We start from the raw sequence: 18,245 nt of genomic DNA, 5'->3' as shown, positions 1-18,245 counted from the left end.
CAGCTTCACTTCTGTTTGTTTTAATCAGTTTGTTGCCAATTTCATTTTGTTGGATCTCTCCTACACTAGCCCAAGGCTTCAGTCTGTGGATTACAAACACAATGGGAACGTTTTTTCTTTTCTTTTCTTTGGAGGGTGGTTTTTTTAACATGCAATGGAATTTTTCATTCTGGTTTCATGGAAACATTGCTATTTGTCTTCCGTTTGGTAACCTAAATTTGGGGTCAAATTTGATCTGATAGGGTCTGTTTAATCTGTAGGACACCGGTGTGATATAATAGTTTCTAACACACATGAGAGCCTACAAGAAACAGAATTTGAATAGCTGCAGAGTTCCATCATGTTTTAATTATAATTAAGGTGTCAGAAATGTAGGGCCCAATCCTGTGAAGTGGCTAGTGCCTCCTGCTGCATTCAGAACCCTCTATTGACTGGGAGACAAGTGTGTTCAGCAGCCTCCATGGTCAGACCCTTAAAAATAGTGCTGTTTTAGTGCCTGCATATTTGAAGTCCCTGGGAGTCTTTCCATTGACTGGATCAGGCATTTAGTTATTTTTTTACACAAGGTGGCTTGTGAAGAGAACTGGGAATATAACAGGCTGCTCCATATTCCATAATTAATGGATCGAAAGGGGTTGTTTGTAATGTAGCTTGCTTGCTTTGATAAAGACTCTATAAATCTGAAGGTTATTGATGACACCAAGGGTAGTCAATAGGCGGACCGTGGGCCAAATCCAGACCATCAGATGCTTTTGAATGGACCACAACATCTTTTTATTCACTTATAATTATTATCATCGTCGTTGTTGTTTTTGTATTATTTTCTCTGGAGTCTGGACCTTGACTATACCTTGACCAAGAAATTTGGACCTTGACAAAAATAATTACCCCTGGATTACAAGTATCAATATCTCAATTTGCAGACTTGAATATAACCATAGGCCTGTGTTCTATGCAAATTTTGAAGTGCATTGAAGATTCTTTAGACGGGATTAGCATAAAATTCATTAGTGAGACATGCCTGAAGTGAGGGAAAAGCCCTTATTCTCTTGGGTAACTGAAATAAGAATAGAGTACTGCCTAAATTAAGTTTAACTTGCTCATTTTCAACCTGCTCCATTCTTTTCCCATCTGTTGCCCATAATAAGTATTTTAATAAAAAGAGCCATTGGCAGGCAAGAGTGTTTTAAAACAAGTTCATTTCGTTTTATTTATTACCCAAGACAAATTTTCTACAAAGATAAAAAACGGATTGTTTACAAAAGCTCTCGGGCAGCAGCAATATGAGCTTCCCTTGAAACGTGGAGGGCATTTACAATGGATGTGGCACCAGCTTCAATTTTATCATTAGGAACACACTAAGATTAATGCTCCTGTTTTCAGGGTTTAATAAAATACGTCTCCCAATATAAGCAGGCTGTGACAGTATCGTAGCTGAGTTGAGCCGGCAATGGACACTTTTTAATCGTACTGTTGAAAAATGCTTGGTTACTGGGCCAACACAGAATGCTAGAAGGCCAGTGTTGTGCATTCAGAAGATTGATGCGGCCCCTAATGTCATTAATGGACTGGGGATTCTGAGCGCCAGGAGAGGCAGCAGGTGTCATTGCTTTAGATTAGAAATTTGCTTCTCGAAGCAGTTGATCTCTGTGATGAGAAGCTTTTTATTTTGCACATGGCTGGAGCAGTACTGTATATTGACACATCTCTGGCAGCCCTGCTACAGCTTGCTTTGAACCCAGCTGCAAAGAAGTTTAGATAGCAGGGGACCATAGGAAGATGGCAATAAATGTATGTAATAAAACATACTATGTCTGATGGTAGTGGGCTGGGATTGTGCTTTCATAGATTGGTGTAGTGAGGTTGTCCATGATTTAGATAATAGGCATTGTCCCTTGTCATCTTGGTGTCCCTCCTTTGAGCCACAGTTAGAAGAATTGTTTTAGGTAGAAGAAAAGAGAGCTCTTCAGACCTTTTCTGGACTTCCTAATAAACATTCCTGCTTCCCCTGGGTTTAGTCCACTTTGGAAAGTATGCAAAGTATTGCCTTTGGTGTGAATTACTTGTTCTGGGTTTCACATTATTATTAAGCCTTGCTAGCGAAAATGCAAACAAAGCTTGTCTTCAGGGTATGGGGAGTAGATAGTGCTGCACATTTATAATCAGCCGCTCTTGAAGTTTCATTTAATGTCTCGTTGTGGGTTTTCTTTTTTTTTGTTTTGTTTAAGCGTTTAAATCCATTATTCATGTAACAAGATTCACAGAGAGAAGCAACTGAATTGTGATTTCAGTGGAGATTCTGTTTTAGAGAAATGGCATTTTCATTATTTAAATCCTATGCAGTAGGTCTTTACTGCATAGCAGATGCATGAAATTAACACAGCAGCCTGTTCATGGGGCACTGATTCTGTTGGTTATTTGTTACTCCTCTGAAGGGAAATAAACTGACCCTTCTAGCTAATTCAGACACTTTAGGCTCTCAGAACGCTCAGTTCAATATTGTAGTCATTTTATTAATCATGACAGCAGCTTTGAGAAACAGTAACCAAACCAGTGGTCAACTAATCTTATTTCTTATTTTTGGTAAAGAGGGTTCCTCTGCTATACAAAAAAGCAATGCATTGAAATACTTCAGCTACTGCTATTTTCTAAAAATGTTCCTTCATTTAATTTGTCCACCCAACAAAGTGATTTATTTTTCTTACACTGTCTTTTTTTTTTAAAAGCATGTTTATATTGCAATTCTTTTTTCTTTGCATAGCCCTTTGTAGTATGCTTTATTAATACAGGGCCAGAATCTATCACTGTTGCATTTAATTCCTTACTTCCCGAGCAGGCCCATTAAAATCAAAGGGGCTGCTCACAAAGTGAGGTGCTATCTGATTTGAGTAAAGTTATCAGACTCTGACACCGTCTTTAAAATAATATATTTTAGGGGCTTTAATTGCTTTAGCAATATTACCTGTATTGTATCTATTACAGTATACTTTACAACAACTGGTTTCGTAGCATAAGCTGTTTAAGAATGGAATTATTGTTTTAACTACACCTCTACTCCGATATAACGTGACCCGATATAACACGAATTCGAATATAATGCAGTAAAGAAGTGCTCCAGGGGGTTGGGCTGCACACTCCGGCGGATTAAAACAAGTTCGATATAATGCAGTTTCACCTTTAACGTGGTAAGCTTTTTTTTGGTTCCCGAGGACAGCGTTATATCGGGGTAGAGGTGTATTTAATAGTGTTAATGATTTATGTATTAACAGGACCTTAGGACAGAATTCCAGCTGCCTAGTAAAGCTGCTTGCCACAAAACCTCAGGGTAGAGGGGGATTATAGAGTGGTAGTTTTCTGCCGTAATTATGATTTGCCCCCTTTCACTTTTACCACCCCTTCCTCCTTTCGTCCCCCCCCTCCCCCCCCCCAAAAAAAAAAGGTCCACAGAAAGGCCACATCTTCATGATAAGTGCCACTGAGTTCTGGGGAGGAGGTTTTGAGGTATGGCCTGCACATTTCTGCCATGTGGTTTTCTGACCTAGCTATGGGCATTCCTTCCCCCACACTGCACCAGAGACATGTGACAATGGTCATTCATGGTCAAATTCAGGCTTCCAGTAGCATTAATATGGTTTGGGGCTCAGTTATACAGGGAGGCAGTATTTGGTCCTGTGTACAGTGTCATGTCAAATCCATACACTGAAGATATTCTGTATGAAATGGTTGCTGTTGTTGTTGACTCTTTTTTTTCTTTTTGCCTAAGTTTGTCCACTACCTCCAATGGTGATTCATGGAGATTATATTTGCCATCCGCGGCCTTGTGAGCGTTATAACCATGGAACTGTGGTTGAATTCTATTGTGATCCTGGTTACACTCTTACCAATGACTACAAATACATCACCTGCCAAAAAGGAGAATGGTTTCCCTCAGCTCAAGTATACTGTGTCAAAACAGGTAAAAATAGCACTACGTTCACAACTTCTGAGGGAGTGTACCCTTTATTTTAACAGTATAATCACAGGTTGACATTGCCTGTCGAACTACATTTGTCATGTTTTAAATTTTACATGTTCATTTTGATGTAGTTATTTTCTGCTTTTATGATCTTGAATTTTCAGCACCTAGCTCCACAAATGCTAAAAGGTGCATATTAAAGGTCTGCTAGATCTTCTTTATTTTGAGGTAAATAAATCCAGATTACAAACACATTAATAAAAATAACATGGAAGACACTGAAAGATCTAGTAATTTATGACAATATGCCTTAAGGGTAGGGGTTTTGTCTATGTATTTATACAAAACATAGGGCCCTGATCCTGATTGGGGTCTCTGAGCATTACTGCAATATAAATATGAAACAACAATAATAATCTAATGCAACTATTTTATTGTCCTTTTGCTACAGAGCAAACCTGGCCAAATACACAGGAAACCCTCCTGACTACATGGAAAATAGTGGCATTTACTGCTACCAGCGTTCTACTGGTACTTCTGTTGGTTATTCTAGCCAGGATGTTCCAGACCAAATTTAAGACGCATTTCCTTCCAAGGTTGGTACTGGAGATGGAGGCCTTTAATTTAGTTATTTCACTGAATGCCCTTTGGAGAGGAAATAAAATGACATTGCAAATATCTTCTTTTCTTGCATTGAACAATAAATAACAGAGGGAATGGGGAGATATCTAGGCAATCCATGGAGTTGGGACCCCTGGAATTCCATAGTACTTCTGGCCTTTTCTAGGGCAAAGAGAAGAGGCAAAGTTTGCCAGATTCACATTGGGAGTGATTATAATAATCGCTAAACTGATACTGAGAGTTCTGTCTTTGATTGGATATACTTACAGGTAGAAGCCACATATTTTAATATGTAAATTTTGGGGGTTGGGGAATAGGTTCTTTTAAATATATTGGGTTTAGTAGTGTAAACTTCAAAAACAATATTTTTTTTCAATGGAAATATGTTTTTAAAACTTCAGTGAGGCCTCCATTGAAACCCCTCCAGGATGTTCATTAACTCACTCTCTCTCTCTCTCTCACTCACTACTGTGCAGACATCAACTACCTGCTATTAATGCTTATGCTATTCCCTGCAAGACAGGGAGATAAATACTATTATTACCCTTCCTTTTCCTATTACCCGGTCCCATGGGAATCAAGACTGGGGGGGGGGAAACAACTGAGGAGAGTTGGCAGTTTTTCAAAGGGACACTATTAAGGGCCCAAAAGCAAGCTATTCCGCTGGTTAGCAAAGATAGAAAATGTGGCAAAAGACCACCTTGGCTTAACCACGAGATCTTGCATGATCTAAAAAATAAAAAGGAGCCATATAAAAAATGGAAACTAGGACAGATTACAAAGGATGAATATAGGCAAACAACACAGGAATGCAGGGGCAAGATTAGAAAGGCAAAGGCACAAAATGAGCTCAAACTAGCTACAGGAATAAAGGGAAACAAGAAGACTTTTTATCAATACATTAGAAGCAAGAGGAAGACCAAAGACAGGGTAGGCCCACTGCTTAGTGAAGAGGGAGAAACAGTAACAGGAAACTTGGAAATGGCAGAGATGCTTAATGACTTCTTTGTTTCGGTCTTCACCGAGAAGTCTGAAGGAATGCCTAACATAGTGAATGCTAATGGGAAGGGGGTAGGTTTAGCAGATAAAATAAAAAAAGAACAAGTTAAAAATCACTTAGAAAAGTTAGATGCCTGCAAGTCACCAGGGCCTGATGAAATGCATCCTAGAATACTCAAGGAACTAATAGAGGAGGTATCTGAGCCTCTAGCTATTATCTTTGGAAAATCATGGGAGACAGGAGAGATTCCAGAAGACTGGAAAAGGGCAAATATAGTGCCCATCTATAAAAAGGGAAATAAAAACATCCCAGGAAACTACAGACCAGTTAGTTTAACTTCTGTGCCAGGGAAGATAATGGAGCAAGTAATTAAGGAAATCATCTGCAAACACTTGGAAGGTGGTAAGATGATAGGGAACAGCCAGCATGGATTTGTGAAGAACAAATCATGTCAAACCAATCTGATAGCTTTCTTTGATAGGATAACGAGCCTCATGGATAAGGGTGAAGCTGTGGATGTGGTATACCTAGACTTTAGTAAGGCATTTGATAGGGTCTCGCATGATATTCTTATCGATAAACTAGGCAAATACAATTTAGATGGGGCTACTATAAGGTGGGTGCATAACTGGCTGGATAACCGTACACAGAGAGTTGTTATTAATGGTTCCCAATCCTGCTGGAAAGGCATAACGAGTGGGTTCCGCAGGTGTCTGTTTTGGGACCGGCTCTGTTCAAAATCTTCATTAACAACTTAGATATTGGCATAGAAAGTACGCTTATTAAGTTTGCGGATGATACCAAACTGGGAGGGATTGCAACTGCTTTGGAGGACAGGGTCATAATTCAAAATGATCTGGACAAATTGGAGAAATGGTCTGAGTTAAACAGGATGAAGTTTAACAAAGACAAATGCAAAGTGCTCCACTTAGGAAGAAAAAATCAGTTTCACACATACAGAATGGGAAGAGATTGTCTAGGAAGGAGTACGGCAGAAAGGGATCTAGGGGTTATAGTGGACCACAAGCTAAATATGAGTCAACAGTGTGATGTTGTTGCAAAAAAAGCAAACATGATTCTGGGATGTATTAACAGGTGTGTTGTGAGCAAGACACGAGAAGTCATTCTACCGCTCTACTCTGCTCTGGTTAGGCCTCAGCTGGAGTATTGTGTCCAGTTCTGGGCACCGCATTTCAAGAAAGATGTGGAGAAATTGGAAATGGTCCAGAGAAGAGCAACAAAAATGATTAAAGGTCTTGAGAACATGACCTATGAAGGAAGGCTGAAAGAATTGGGTTTGTTTAGTTTGGAAAAGAGAAGACTGAGAGGGGACATGATAGAAGTTTTCAGGTATCTAAAAGGGTGTCATAAGGAGGAGGGAGAAAACTTGTTCACCTTAGCCTCTAAGGATAGAACAAGAAGCAATGGGCTTAAACTGCAGCAAGGGAGGTCTAGGTTGGACATTAGGAAAAAGTTCCTAACTGTCAGGGTGGTTAAACACTGGAATAAATTGCCTAGGGAGGTTGTGGAATCTCCATCTCTGGAGATATTTGAGTAGGTTAGAGAAATGTCTATCAGGGATCGTCTAGACAGTATTTGGTCCTGCCATGCGGGCAGGGGACTGGACTCGATGACCTCTCGAGGTCCCTTCCAGTCCTTGAATCTATGAATTTACAAATGGGAAAACAAAGGTTTGTGACTAGACAAGGCTACATAAGTGAGTTGGTGTCATAGCTTAGTTCAGTCCTATTTCTGGGCTCAGGCCTGTGCTTAGACTGCTAGACGTCTGTCTGTCTGTCTTTCTCTGTGTGTGTTTCTTCTTTACATCATTTGTAGGAATGAGCGATGGGAATGATATATTAGGTCAACTAGTCTGTCCCTGTGCCAGTGTAGGTGATGGACTAGTTCACTTACATTAGATATACGCAAGTGAAAAGGCCTCTAGATTTAAGAGGCAGCTCCAGTGACAGGTGTCCTGGCCTGTGTTCCTCTGACTTGCTGAAATATGTTTCTGTCTTCCTCTTCCTCTTCCAGATGTTCCCATATCCTAAAAACACATGGGATCCTGGTGGGATTCCATTGTAATCTAATTGACATTTTTGAGATTAACAGATACAAAATTTTATAGCCTGAAAAAAGTGGTTTGCTTGAAAATATCCTTTTAGTAGTGGGGGAGAGAACATGCATCCTTCCAAACTAAGGGTGAAGCAAGCTCAAAATCTCAACCCCAAAGCTTGCATCATCCAGCAATTATTAGCTCAGTATAGTTTTGCATGTGCTGCAAGTACCCTACCCCTTTAGCTCCAGTGCTGATCTCTTCAAGGATTCACACATTTAGTGATTCACCCCGATTCTATATGATTCTATATCCCTGATATTTACTGTGCATGGGACAACAGAGAATGCTCCTTATCTCTGCCTCAGACCTGTTTTCCTTTCCTTCTCTAAACGATGCCTCTGTTATTGGCTTTGTTTATCTCATCATAACAAATTGCACACACCTATCAGTCTGAGGTGATTTTTGCAGATCTGTGAAGTGGCTATCCCCGTGAATGTTAACGACCTTGTATAGCTCCATTTCATGTGATTAGAAAATGTTACATCTTGAAGTGTTATTGAAATGTTCAAAGACTCCATGATGATCTGTCTTTGTTTGATGTAGAGGTGCCCAGGAGAGTTCCACCAGCAACCCCGACTTCGTGGTAGTGGATGGTGTTCCTGTCATGCTGCCTTCCTATGATGAAGCTGTGAGCAGTGGTTTGAATGCCTTGGCACCGGGATACTCCTCTCCTGCAGGCCAGGGGCATGTTTTGCAGACAGATGATCAGAACCCTCCAGCTTATCCCGGCCCAGGAGACACAGACACATTACCTGCTGAATTTGAGAGCTGTGATAGCATATCAGGCTCCTCCGAACTTCTCCAAAGTTTATATTCATCCTCTGTGTGCCAAATGGGCGTGCATCCTATTTCAGATAGAACTGAGGTGATCAATAGCACCACTGGGGAGGCTGCATCCACAAGCCCAAGTATCGATATTGCAGATGGTAAGTTTTTCTTGGATATGTTACATGGGATGTGTGTCAAAGGTAATAGTCAATAAATATAATCCATGTGCTTGTGCTTCAGAGCAGGAATTAAGCAGGAATTATTTGCAGCATACATGTTATTCTTTATGCTTTCTTCAAAACAAATTCTTCAGTGCTTTTAAGGTCTCATCTCCCCTATCCGACCAGGCTAAGCCCTAGCCAGGTGGCAAGGGGGGTTGGTTCTCCAGGAATGGAACAGGGAGGAATCTTCACCTCAAAGTCACACAGTGGCAACAAAGCCACTCCTTGGAGAGTTTTTCCTTGTTTATTTTGAAGTGAATGGAGGTTTTAGTTGACTAATTCCAGGCATCACAACAAAAGCGGGTCTTGAGGAGGAACTAGACTGGGAATGTTTTGCTCACAAGTACAACTTTTCATCATACACTATTTGTATATCACCAACTGGTAGGTGTGAGATGGCACTCTGCAGGGAAATAAATGACAGGTCCCCTTGACCCAAATAGTCTATAGGCTAAAGCCAATAATTCTTTTTTTTTTTTTTTTTCCCTAGAAATTCCATTGATGGAAGAAGACCCTTAACCAGCACAAAATTTGTTCATTATATGATCGCACTAGGCAAAAAGAATCATGCACATATATATACATACAGATAGAGAGATAAAAAGACTATTTAAAGATTGGAGGGAGGGAATTTTTCCTATTTTTTGATCTTCCTTGTGATGTCACCAGATTGTGTGCACATCTTAATCAACTGTGTGGTTAGCAGCATCAGCAATTGAACAGCAGGTTTGTGAAATGAATCCTGGGGATTTGTAAAAAAAAAAAAAAAAAAAAAAAACTGAATTCTTGGAACTGAAATTAACGTATCTCTGCATCGCAGGAAGTCGGATGATTCTGTAGAAACACTGTTGAATTTTGATACAAGTACTAACTGCCTCATAAAAGCATGTCAGATTGTGTAGATTTGCTTGTAAAGGCTGCCCTATACTATCTGTGGACCCTGGTTTCTGAAGGATTATTATTTTTTTTTAAAAATCAGTGTTGAAATCTGAAAAAAGAAAACAAACTCCTTTGAATTTCCTGTATTACCAGGTTTTTAAGAGGAAGCCATTGTTTTATTTCTTGCTAACATCATTTCAGACCTTGTCTGCAGAAAGCATAACAGAAGAGATGCAACTCGTATAAATTTTGACATTATGATAAAAATAAATATATCTATATATATCTATATATACATACATACACTTTTTTAAAGAACATTAAAAAGAAAGAAAGGGAAAGACATGATCTGGATTTTTTTTAAGTAAAGTAGGATTTATATAATGTTCAAGGTATCAATATTTGTATTGATGCAGCACTTCTACATTACATTTGATAAATCCTGTTATTTTATGAATGGATTTAGAAAGTGTTAAAATAACAAGGTCGTGATGGAGATGTTGAACTACTGTCTTGTTTCCCCATTTCTTACACCATCCCATACAAATCTACATAGATTATTCTACGGCCCAAAGCACTACAGTGTCTCTACTGTATGGGGAAGTACTATACAATACCATAGTACTTTTAAAAAAAAAAGGGGGGGGGGGGGACATTACATGTATTTCAGTGCTTTTCTGAGTCACCAGCATGTATCCAGTTGACCTTCATAGAGCTTCTTCTTAGGCCAGGTCTACACTAACCCCCTAATTCGAACTAAGGTACGCAACTTCAGCTACGCGAATAACGTAGCTGAAGTTCGAAGTACCTTAGTTTGAACTTACCTCTTTCCACACGCGGCAGGCAGGCTCCCCCGTCGACTCCGCGGTACTCCTCTCGTCTAGCTGGAGTACCGCAGTCGACGGTGAGCACTTCCGGGTTCGACTTATCGCGTCCAGACAAGACGCGATAAGTCGAACCCAGAAGTTCAATCGCTCGCTGCCGAACTACCGGGTAAGTGTAGACCTACCCTTACTAACCAAGTGCTCTGCTACCATGTTAGCTTCCATGCAGGAACATTTGAAAGGAAGTAAGGAAACGGAGTCAGCCTTAAATGCACTCATCATGGGTACAAATAGACAGAGTGGTATTGTTTAAAGAAAATGCACAGTGCTCAGAGTGCTGTTGAAATTGGATTTCTTCCTTTGCAAGTATGGAACAGTAGGCTTCCTGATCCACTTGTGGCTCCATTTCTCTCCTTCTCCTCATGTGGAGCTGGGGCACAATCTAACCACTGCAAACAAATCCTGTATCTACAGTATGTTCCTGGGGGGTTATGTGATGCATTATTTGTAAGGAATATTCCTCCCTGCTTCAACATGGTTATTCATTTGCCAAGCAAATTTTCCATCTTGTTTCTAGCATTGCACAATTGAAATAAGAACCTTATGTTAAGTTTACAATGGTTTAAACAGTAACTCACTGTTATCTTGACTGAGACAGATTGTCATCTGTGCGGGCTGGTTGAAAGAAAGAAAGCAATATAGCAATTAATTCTAGTTTCAACTGCCTAGAACAAATCAGGAGTATTTCTGTTATCAGTAGAGTCACTCCCAGATTACACTGTTGTTTTCATTCATTTATTTATTTATTTGTGTTGTGAGAGCAGCTAAAGGCCCCAGACATCAATCAGGGCCATATTGTTCCAGGCGCTGTACAAACATAGGAGGAGATGGTCCCTGCCCTGAAGAGCTTACAGTCTAAGTATATGATGAGACAATAGGTAGATACAACAAACACGGAGAGGGAGCAGAGTGTAACATTGAGACAATGATTGTTATGATCTCGGTTGCCCCAGTCTAACTGAGATCAGAATCTCTAAAGCATGATGTTGAAAGGTAAGAGGCATACAGTATCATCTTTCATTGTTGCTTAAATGAGACCTGCAAATTGCTTTGACAGTTCTCTCAGTTGTATCAATATCTATGAGATTTCCCCCATGCACAGGCCATGAGGACATTCCCACAATATCCAGCTGTGTTTGTATTGCCAATTCCTGGTTCAGTTTGCCATCCCAGCATATATACTGTGTGGGTGATGTGATATCAAGCAAGGAAGACCCTCTGGAGCACAAGGTTAATTAAATGATTTCATTTTATAGTATTGTTGCACAGATTTGCAAAATATTCAACATATTACAATTATCCTATAAAATATAGTGAAATCTGTACTTGCTGCTATCCATAGTCCCCTGTGTTAACAGTTTGCAAAATCTCAATCCTTGTGAAATTACTTACTTCCTTTATGTTAACTCCTACTCTGGTAGCTGCCTGGTTAATGTCTGTCTGTCTGCAGACTGACATTGCTCTATACATTGTATTGCAGTCAGCCTGCTGAGGTAGCCAGAAAGGGCAGCTGGTTCCAAACTTGGAAATTTATTTTTCAAATGAAGAATTTAGCTCAAAACACTTCCAAAGTATAAGTAGAGAGTTATGGTTTATTGGACCTTTTTTTTTTCTAGACCTGAAAATGCAATAGAAAACATGTACACCTCTACCTCGATATAACGTGACCCGATATAACACGAATTCGGATATAACGCGGTAAAGCAGTGCTCCGGGGGGGAGGGGCTTGGCACTTCGGTGGATCAAAGCAAGTTCGATATAACACGGTTTCACCTATAGTGCGGTAAGATTTTTTGGCTCCCAAGGACAGCGTTATATCGAGGTAGAGGTATATGAGTGGTATTTTGGTCTTTTGGTCACGGTGCTGTGCTGTATTAAATGTGACCGACAGAGGAAAAAAGATTGAGTTTGTGCCCTGTTTAATTCTTTTATGATATGCAAGATAGCCTGAAAGGTTTTTCCAGATGTTTTGTTGCTTGCTTAACATTTTTTTTATAATTCCACTCCAATGTAAACAATCAGAAGAGAGTTACATGCAGCAGTGTTGAGCATGTTTGAAAATTCCTCCCTAGAAATTCAGGTCTTATGTTTTTTTCTTGGAAGACACGTTAGGTCACCGGAGAACTGATAAGATTATGATACTGCGCTTACCTGGCAAGTGAAAGCAGACTGGGAGGGTAAGGTGGTATTATTCTTATTGCGGTTTTGTTTGTTTTTGTTAACATCTGTTTAACATAAACATGTGAGAAACCCTTGGGGAAAAAACTCTCTGTTAGATTTCGCACGCAAGCTCCTTCATTTAAGGGTTAAGAGCTCACAAGCTACATTTCTGAGATTTCCAGGAAAACCAAGAAAGAGCAGACTTGACATTTCTGAAATTTCTAAGGCGAAAAATAAGCAGGAAAAAATTTATTTTGTAGAGAGGGCAAGAGACAATCATTTCTTCTTCAAGTAGTGCCCTACGGGTGCTCCACTGTAGGAGTATGTGCGCCCCTGCAACTCTAGTCGGAGATTTTTGGTAGCAGTGTCCCTTGAGCCCGTGCCTGTGCCCTCCCTCCCTTGTGGTCTGCCTCAAGGCTATCTAGCACTGCACCGGGGAACACCTCTTTCCCCCCCCCCCCCCACACACTTCCTTCTCAACCACCTTTGGCCTCAAAGGGAGTGAGCAGTGGTCCCTTCCTTATCTGCATCATTAGCATAAGTCATAGTTGTTTTATTTGACCGCTGATCATCCCCAGAGCCTTTAACTTCAAAGGGGGGTAGAGTTGTGAAAAAAAACAGCAGACTCCCCCTGTAAAGGTTCATAAAAAGGGCTCCAAGTAGTTGGCCAGCCAGAGGGGTTCCCCAGTGTGGCCACCTCTGTACCGACAGCACTGGAAAAACATGGGCTCCGAGTTGTTGGCCAGCCAGAGGGGTTCCCTCGTGCAGCCACCTCCGTACCAAGGGCACCAGCAGCTCTGAAGCATGGTACCTAGAAGGGGGCCTCGCTATGAGCTCTGCTCTCTAGCACACTGCTACACCACCTGGAGAAGCCAGGGGCTCTGGCAGTCAGGCTCTGAGGCAACGGTACTGCCCCCTAAGGAGACAGACCACTACCGTACCATCTCTAAAAGAGCGGCACAGAGAAAACTTAGTACGAGGTGCAACAAAACTCCATCATAGTGGATGTGGTTAATGCACAAAGCAAGCAACATAATGCCAAGTCGACCCCATACCATTGTGCTTGTCAGGATGGCATATTTGTCGGCAACATTGCCATTTAGAGTACCGAATTGCCAAACGTATTTGGCCATAACAAATTTTATTAATTATGGGAAACTCAATGCGTTTCTGGAACATTTACTGGACACAAAAGGAGCAGTTTCAGACCATTCTTAGAGAGGTCAGTTAATTGCCAGACTGGTACTAGAGACAGCACTGGATGTAGCTGATACAGTGGCCTGCCCACTCTCCATGATAGTGGTACTGAGGAGGGCTTCTTGGCAACACTTTTCTGGGTTGCCCAAAGAGCTGCAGAAGACTTCCAGTTTGAAGGGCCCAAACTCTTGGCGGAGAAGACAGATTCTTCTCTCCACATCCTGAGGGATTCCCGGGGCACATTACACTCCCTAGGAATCTGCACTGCGAGACAGAAGAGAAGATATACCTCTCAGCCACAGCACAGGTCACAAGCTCCTCAATATTCACCATCTCAGCGCTGTTAGGAGCTGCAGCGTAATAGGACCAGGGCTCAAAAACAGAATCAGTTCGCACCCCAATCCATGACCTCTCAACCTGCCTCCTTAAGCACTTTTGACGGGCTGGTCGAGTGCCTGAACAATTATACCTTGCAACATCAGCTGCCGTCTACACATCTGTCACGCCCCTTCAGAAATTGCCTGGCCCTTTGTCACAGCAGTTGGGAGAATATCACCTCTGACAGATGGGTCCTGGAGTTTATTTGGAAGAGTTACGCCATTCAATTCATGTTGTTCTCCCCCCCCCCCCCCCCATTCCAACCCTCCTTCCCCGTCCCCATTCAGGGTCCCTTCTCACGAGAACCTACTTCATCAGGAAATATATCATTTGTTATGCCTAGAGGCCACAGAACCAGTCTCGGTGGAACTCAGGATCAAGGGGTTTTACTCCTGTTATTTCCTGATCCCCAAGGTGAAGGGAGGTTGGAGGCCCATTCTAGTTCTGTGGGCACTAAAGAAATACGGGAAGGCGCAGACATTCAAGATGGTCACGCTAGCAGCCATTATTCTAGCTCTAGAGTAAGGAGATTTATTTTCGGCCCTAGACCTACAAGATGTCTACTTCCATATCTCAATACAGCCATCGTACAGGAGATTTCCTACAGTACACCTGCTCTGCCTGGAACTGCTCCCTGGATGCGGGAGACATTAGTTCCTTGCTGGGTTGTGGACTTGGGCTTAGTCCCAATGGAAGTGATGCAGGTGATGGGGTTGTCTCTGTCGATGTGAACCGCTCTCTGGGGGTGCACTAGGCTGTATTTCAGGCTCCAGTTGAGCTGCTTGCGCCGGTTGAGCTGCTGCTGCAGGTGCAGGCTCTGTGGCGCCCTTTGGTACTGGCTCCCCTGCCTCTGGTGGAGTTGCAAGCACAGGCCTGGTGCCGACTGCTCTGCCAGTTCCGATCCTTGGGCTGGTTCTGGCTGGGTCCCAGGAACTGGATCTACAGCCGTTGCCATAGACTCTGGTCTGGGGTCTGGTTCCACACCTCTCGCTGGGTCCCCAGGGGTCATAGACTGGGTCCTTGTAGGAGGCTCAGGAATGGAGTTAGGTGTGGAGGCCTGTTTAGCCTGGCTGCGGGTGACCATCCCCACCCTTTTTGTTAGCCTCACATGGTTGGCTAAGTTTTCTCCCCGTAGCATAGGATGGGATAATAATCATAGACTGCAAAAGTCCATATTCCTGACCAGACCTTGTACTGGACAGGCAACTTGGCTGTAGGCAAGTTAAAAGAGTTGGCCTTAAAGGGTTGCACTGACACTTGGGCCTCTGGGTCGATGAATTTGGGGTCCACCAGGGATTGGTGGCTAGCTGACACCTGTGCTCCGGTGTCTCTCCACGCAGTAATCTTCCTCCTGCCCACACTGTTTCCCTTCGCTCTGGGGATATTTGCGAGGCATCGGGGCCTGACGGCTCTCGGTGGGATCCCGGGGTGATGAGTTGCAATCAGCTGGTGCTCTTGGGGCAATTGGCCTTCACATGCCTCAGCTCATTACATTTAAAGCATCGCCCAGCTGACTGTGGGCTGGGGCGAGGTGTGTGGTTGGACAGTAGGGTGGTGGGACGAGCAGACATCAGGGGTCTCCCTGGCTGTGTGGAGGGCTCCTCCTTGTGAGGTGGGGCCTTGGGCTGACTCCGATGGTGGGTGTCGTTTCGGGTTGCCCCTTCCGGTATCCCCACCAACTGCTACTACCTTTCTTCTTCTCCGCCACCTCCACCCATTTGGCTCCAATCTCACCCGCTTCGATTACAGTTTTGGGTTTCCCATCTAGGCTGTACCTTTCTATTTCTTCAGGAACGCTAAGAATTGCTCCATTTGTATTAGGAGAGACCGATCTTCCAGGGACTTAACATTTGCTCCTGATATACAGGCATCCCAGTTTTTTACTTTGTGGTAGGCGTGTCAGGAAAATGCCATGTCTGGTTTCCACCTTAGGGCTCTGAACTGCTGACGGGCATGCTCGGGTGTTAGCCCCATCCTAATTCTGGCCTTTTGTTTAAAAAAGTTCGTACTCGTTCATGTGTTCTTTAGGCATTTCAGCTGCCACCTATGCTAAGGGTCCCCTGAGCCTCAGCTCCACCATATCCTGATCCTGTAGGGGTGTCGTACCCAAAGCAGGCCCTTTCAAAATTTTCTAAGAAGGCTTCTGTATCATCGCCTACGTTGTATGGGGGGAATTTCTTGGAATGGGGAGCGATACCTGGAGGACGACTGTTAGGGCTGACCCAGCTTAGCCCTTTCCAGTTCTAAGCGCTTCAGCTCTGTCTCCGTTTCTAAGCACTTCGCCTCCATTTTCGCCTCCAAGCACTTCATCTGTAGGAAGAAATTCCTGTCTTCTGCAGTTAGAACTCGGTCTGGGTTAAGGGCATCCCTCCATCTTGGCACCTGGATCTCAGGTTGGGGAGGGCTGACCATTCCCTCCAGGGAAATATCTGGTCCCCCATCCCCTCCCTGCATTTCTGTCATGGAGCTGGATGTCTGGGCTTGATCTGGGTCTGCTCCGTGGCGTGCCACTTTGAGAAGACTGGTTGCTCTAGGGTTTAGGTGTCCGACCGCAACCTCATGCACAGGGCTGCCCTACTCTAGCATAGCTATTTTGTTGCCACTAAACTAGAAAAAAAAAAAAAATTGCTTGTTGGACTCCCTTGCTTTGCAGGCTGAACCTTTTGCGTACCTGTTCCCCCTCAGGCAGAAAAGAAAAGAACCGAACCTCCCTGACTGTGCAGGCTGCCAAAAGGAAAAATGTGTCCTTTTAAAATGCTGAGGTCTCTGCCTCTGGTTCAAAATGATCCCACCACTGCCATAGGTGCCTTTGGCCCCGCCCCCATTCCAACTCCTTCCCCAAAGGCCCTGTCCCAACTCCGCCCCCTCCCTGCCCCTATTGAACCACTTCCCCAAATCCCCGCCTCTTCCCGGAGCGCGCCGCGTTCCTCCTCCTCCCCGCTCCCTCCCAGCCGTGTGAAACAGCTGTTTCGCGGTGCAAGCGCTGGGAGCTAGGGGGGAAAGCGGGCACGCGGCGCACTCAGGGGAGGAGGTGGAGCGGAGGTGGAGGTGAGCTGGGGCAGGGAGCTGCCGGTGGGTGCTGAGCACCCACCAATTTTTCCTCGTGGGTGCTCCAGCCCTGGAGCACCCACGGAGTCAGCACCTATGACCACTGCCACCATGTCAAGGCTAATTCCCCACTCTAGCACTTCGAGTGCAGAGATGCACTATAAATAAGTTTCTATTGTTTTGGTACAGGTGAGGGAATTTTGCAAGCTCAATTTTATAGTCACCTTTAAAGAAATAACATCAATGTTGAAATCTAGCCAGTTTCAAAAACTGGTTAAAAGTAGTTCCAGCAGCTACATCTCCTCTGCAGTCCCTCTGCCAGCTTCCCTGGTTTGATAATGTCCTATTTTGAAAAAAAAAAAGTTTCTCTCCCGTGTTAACATGTGAAAGACCCACCTAGCAAGAGGAGGAATGCTGGCGCAGACAGCACACACAGTGTTGCCAAATGTAGACTGAAAAAACAGAAACATGTTCCTGTCATCTCCAGTATAGTTCTCTTGAGTGGTAGTTGCTAACCATTTGGAGACAGAAGTGTAGTTGCTTATAGCAGACAAACCTCTCTTTAAGGATATTGCAGCATATATTGGGTACTGAAGTGTTAACTAAGATGCCAACCTTTAACATAGAAATATGAACAGGAGATCCAACAGGATTGGTCAGAAGAATGTAGACAGAGGTGTTCTGAGGCCTCATTCTGAACCAGTGAGCATCTGTATCTTTGCGGATGTCATATCTGCCCCTGAAAAAAAAATTCTCAAAAATAACTGTGTCAGGCAAATTTGACTGGGTCAACTCTCAGACCTATCCAGAAGTCTCACAGATGCACTGGCTCAAAGGATTTAGGAGAAATAACTGGGCTTAGCCCAGGTCCCATCATTTCAGCCTGTTTTCAGTGTTATTTGTATAGTAATGTATCCTGTGCATTGTCTTCTGCATGTTCGCCATCCCTTTGGTGTTTGCACAGATTCCAGCCAGAGCTGTTCTCCAGTCCAGCAATGGAAGTACTCCAGAGACC

General features: G+C 43.2%; 1 protein-coding gene across 3 annotated transcripts in view; it reads left to right on the top strand.

Annotated features, from left to right (window-relative positions):
- SUSD4 (sushi domain containing 4) overlaps positions 1-9,438 on the top strand; it is a 104,218-nt gene extending 94,780 nt beyond the window's left edge. For 2 of the 3 annotated variants that reach the window (XM_034764655.1, XM_034764654.1), the window contains 4 exons: positions 3,764-3,955; positions 4,407-4,551; positions 8,239-8,621; positions 9,175-9,438. In XM_034764655.1, coding sequence (XP_034620546.1) covers positions 3,764-3,955; positions 4,407-4,551; positions 8,239-8,621; positions 9,175-9,203 — 749 coding nt within the window. In that variant the 3' untranslated portion in view covers positions 9,204-9,438. The other variant, XM_034764653.1, reaches the window with a different exon arrangement.
- The last annotated feature ends 8,807 nt before the right edge of the window (positions 9,439-18,245 follow it).

Source organism: Trachemys scripta, chromosome 3, assembly GCF_013100865.1.
Source record: "Trachemys scripta elegans isolate TJP31775 chromosome 3, CAS_Tse_1.0, whole genome shotgun sequence".
Lineage (NCBI taxonomy): Eukaryota > Metazoa > Chordata > Testudines > Emydidae > Trachemys > Trachemys scripta.
The sequence above is the reverse complement of the archived record's forward strand: the minus strand, read 5'-3'. Positions and strand labels throughout refer to the sequence as shown.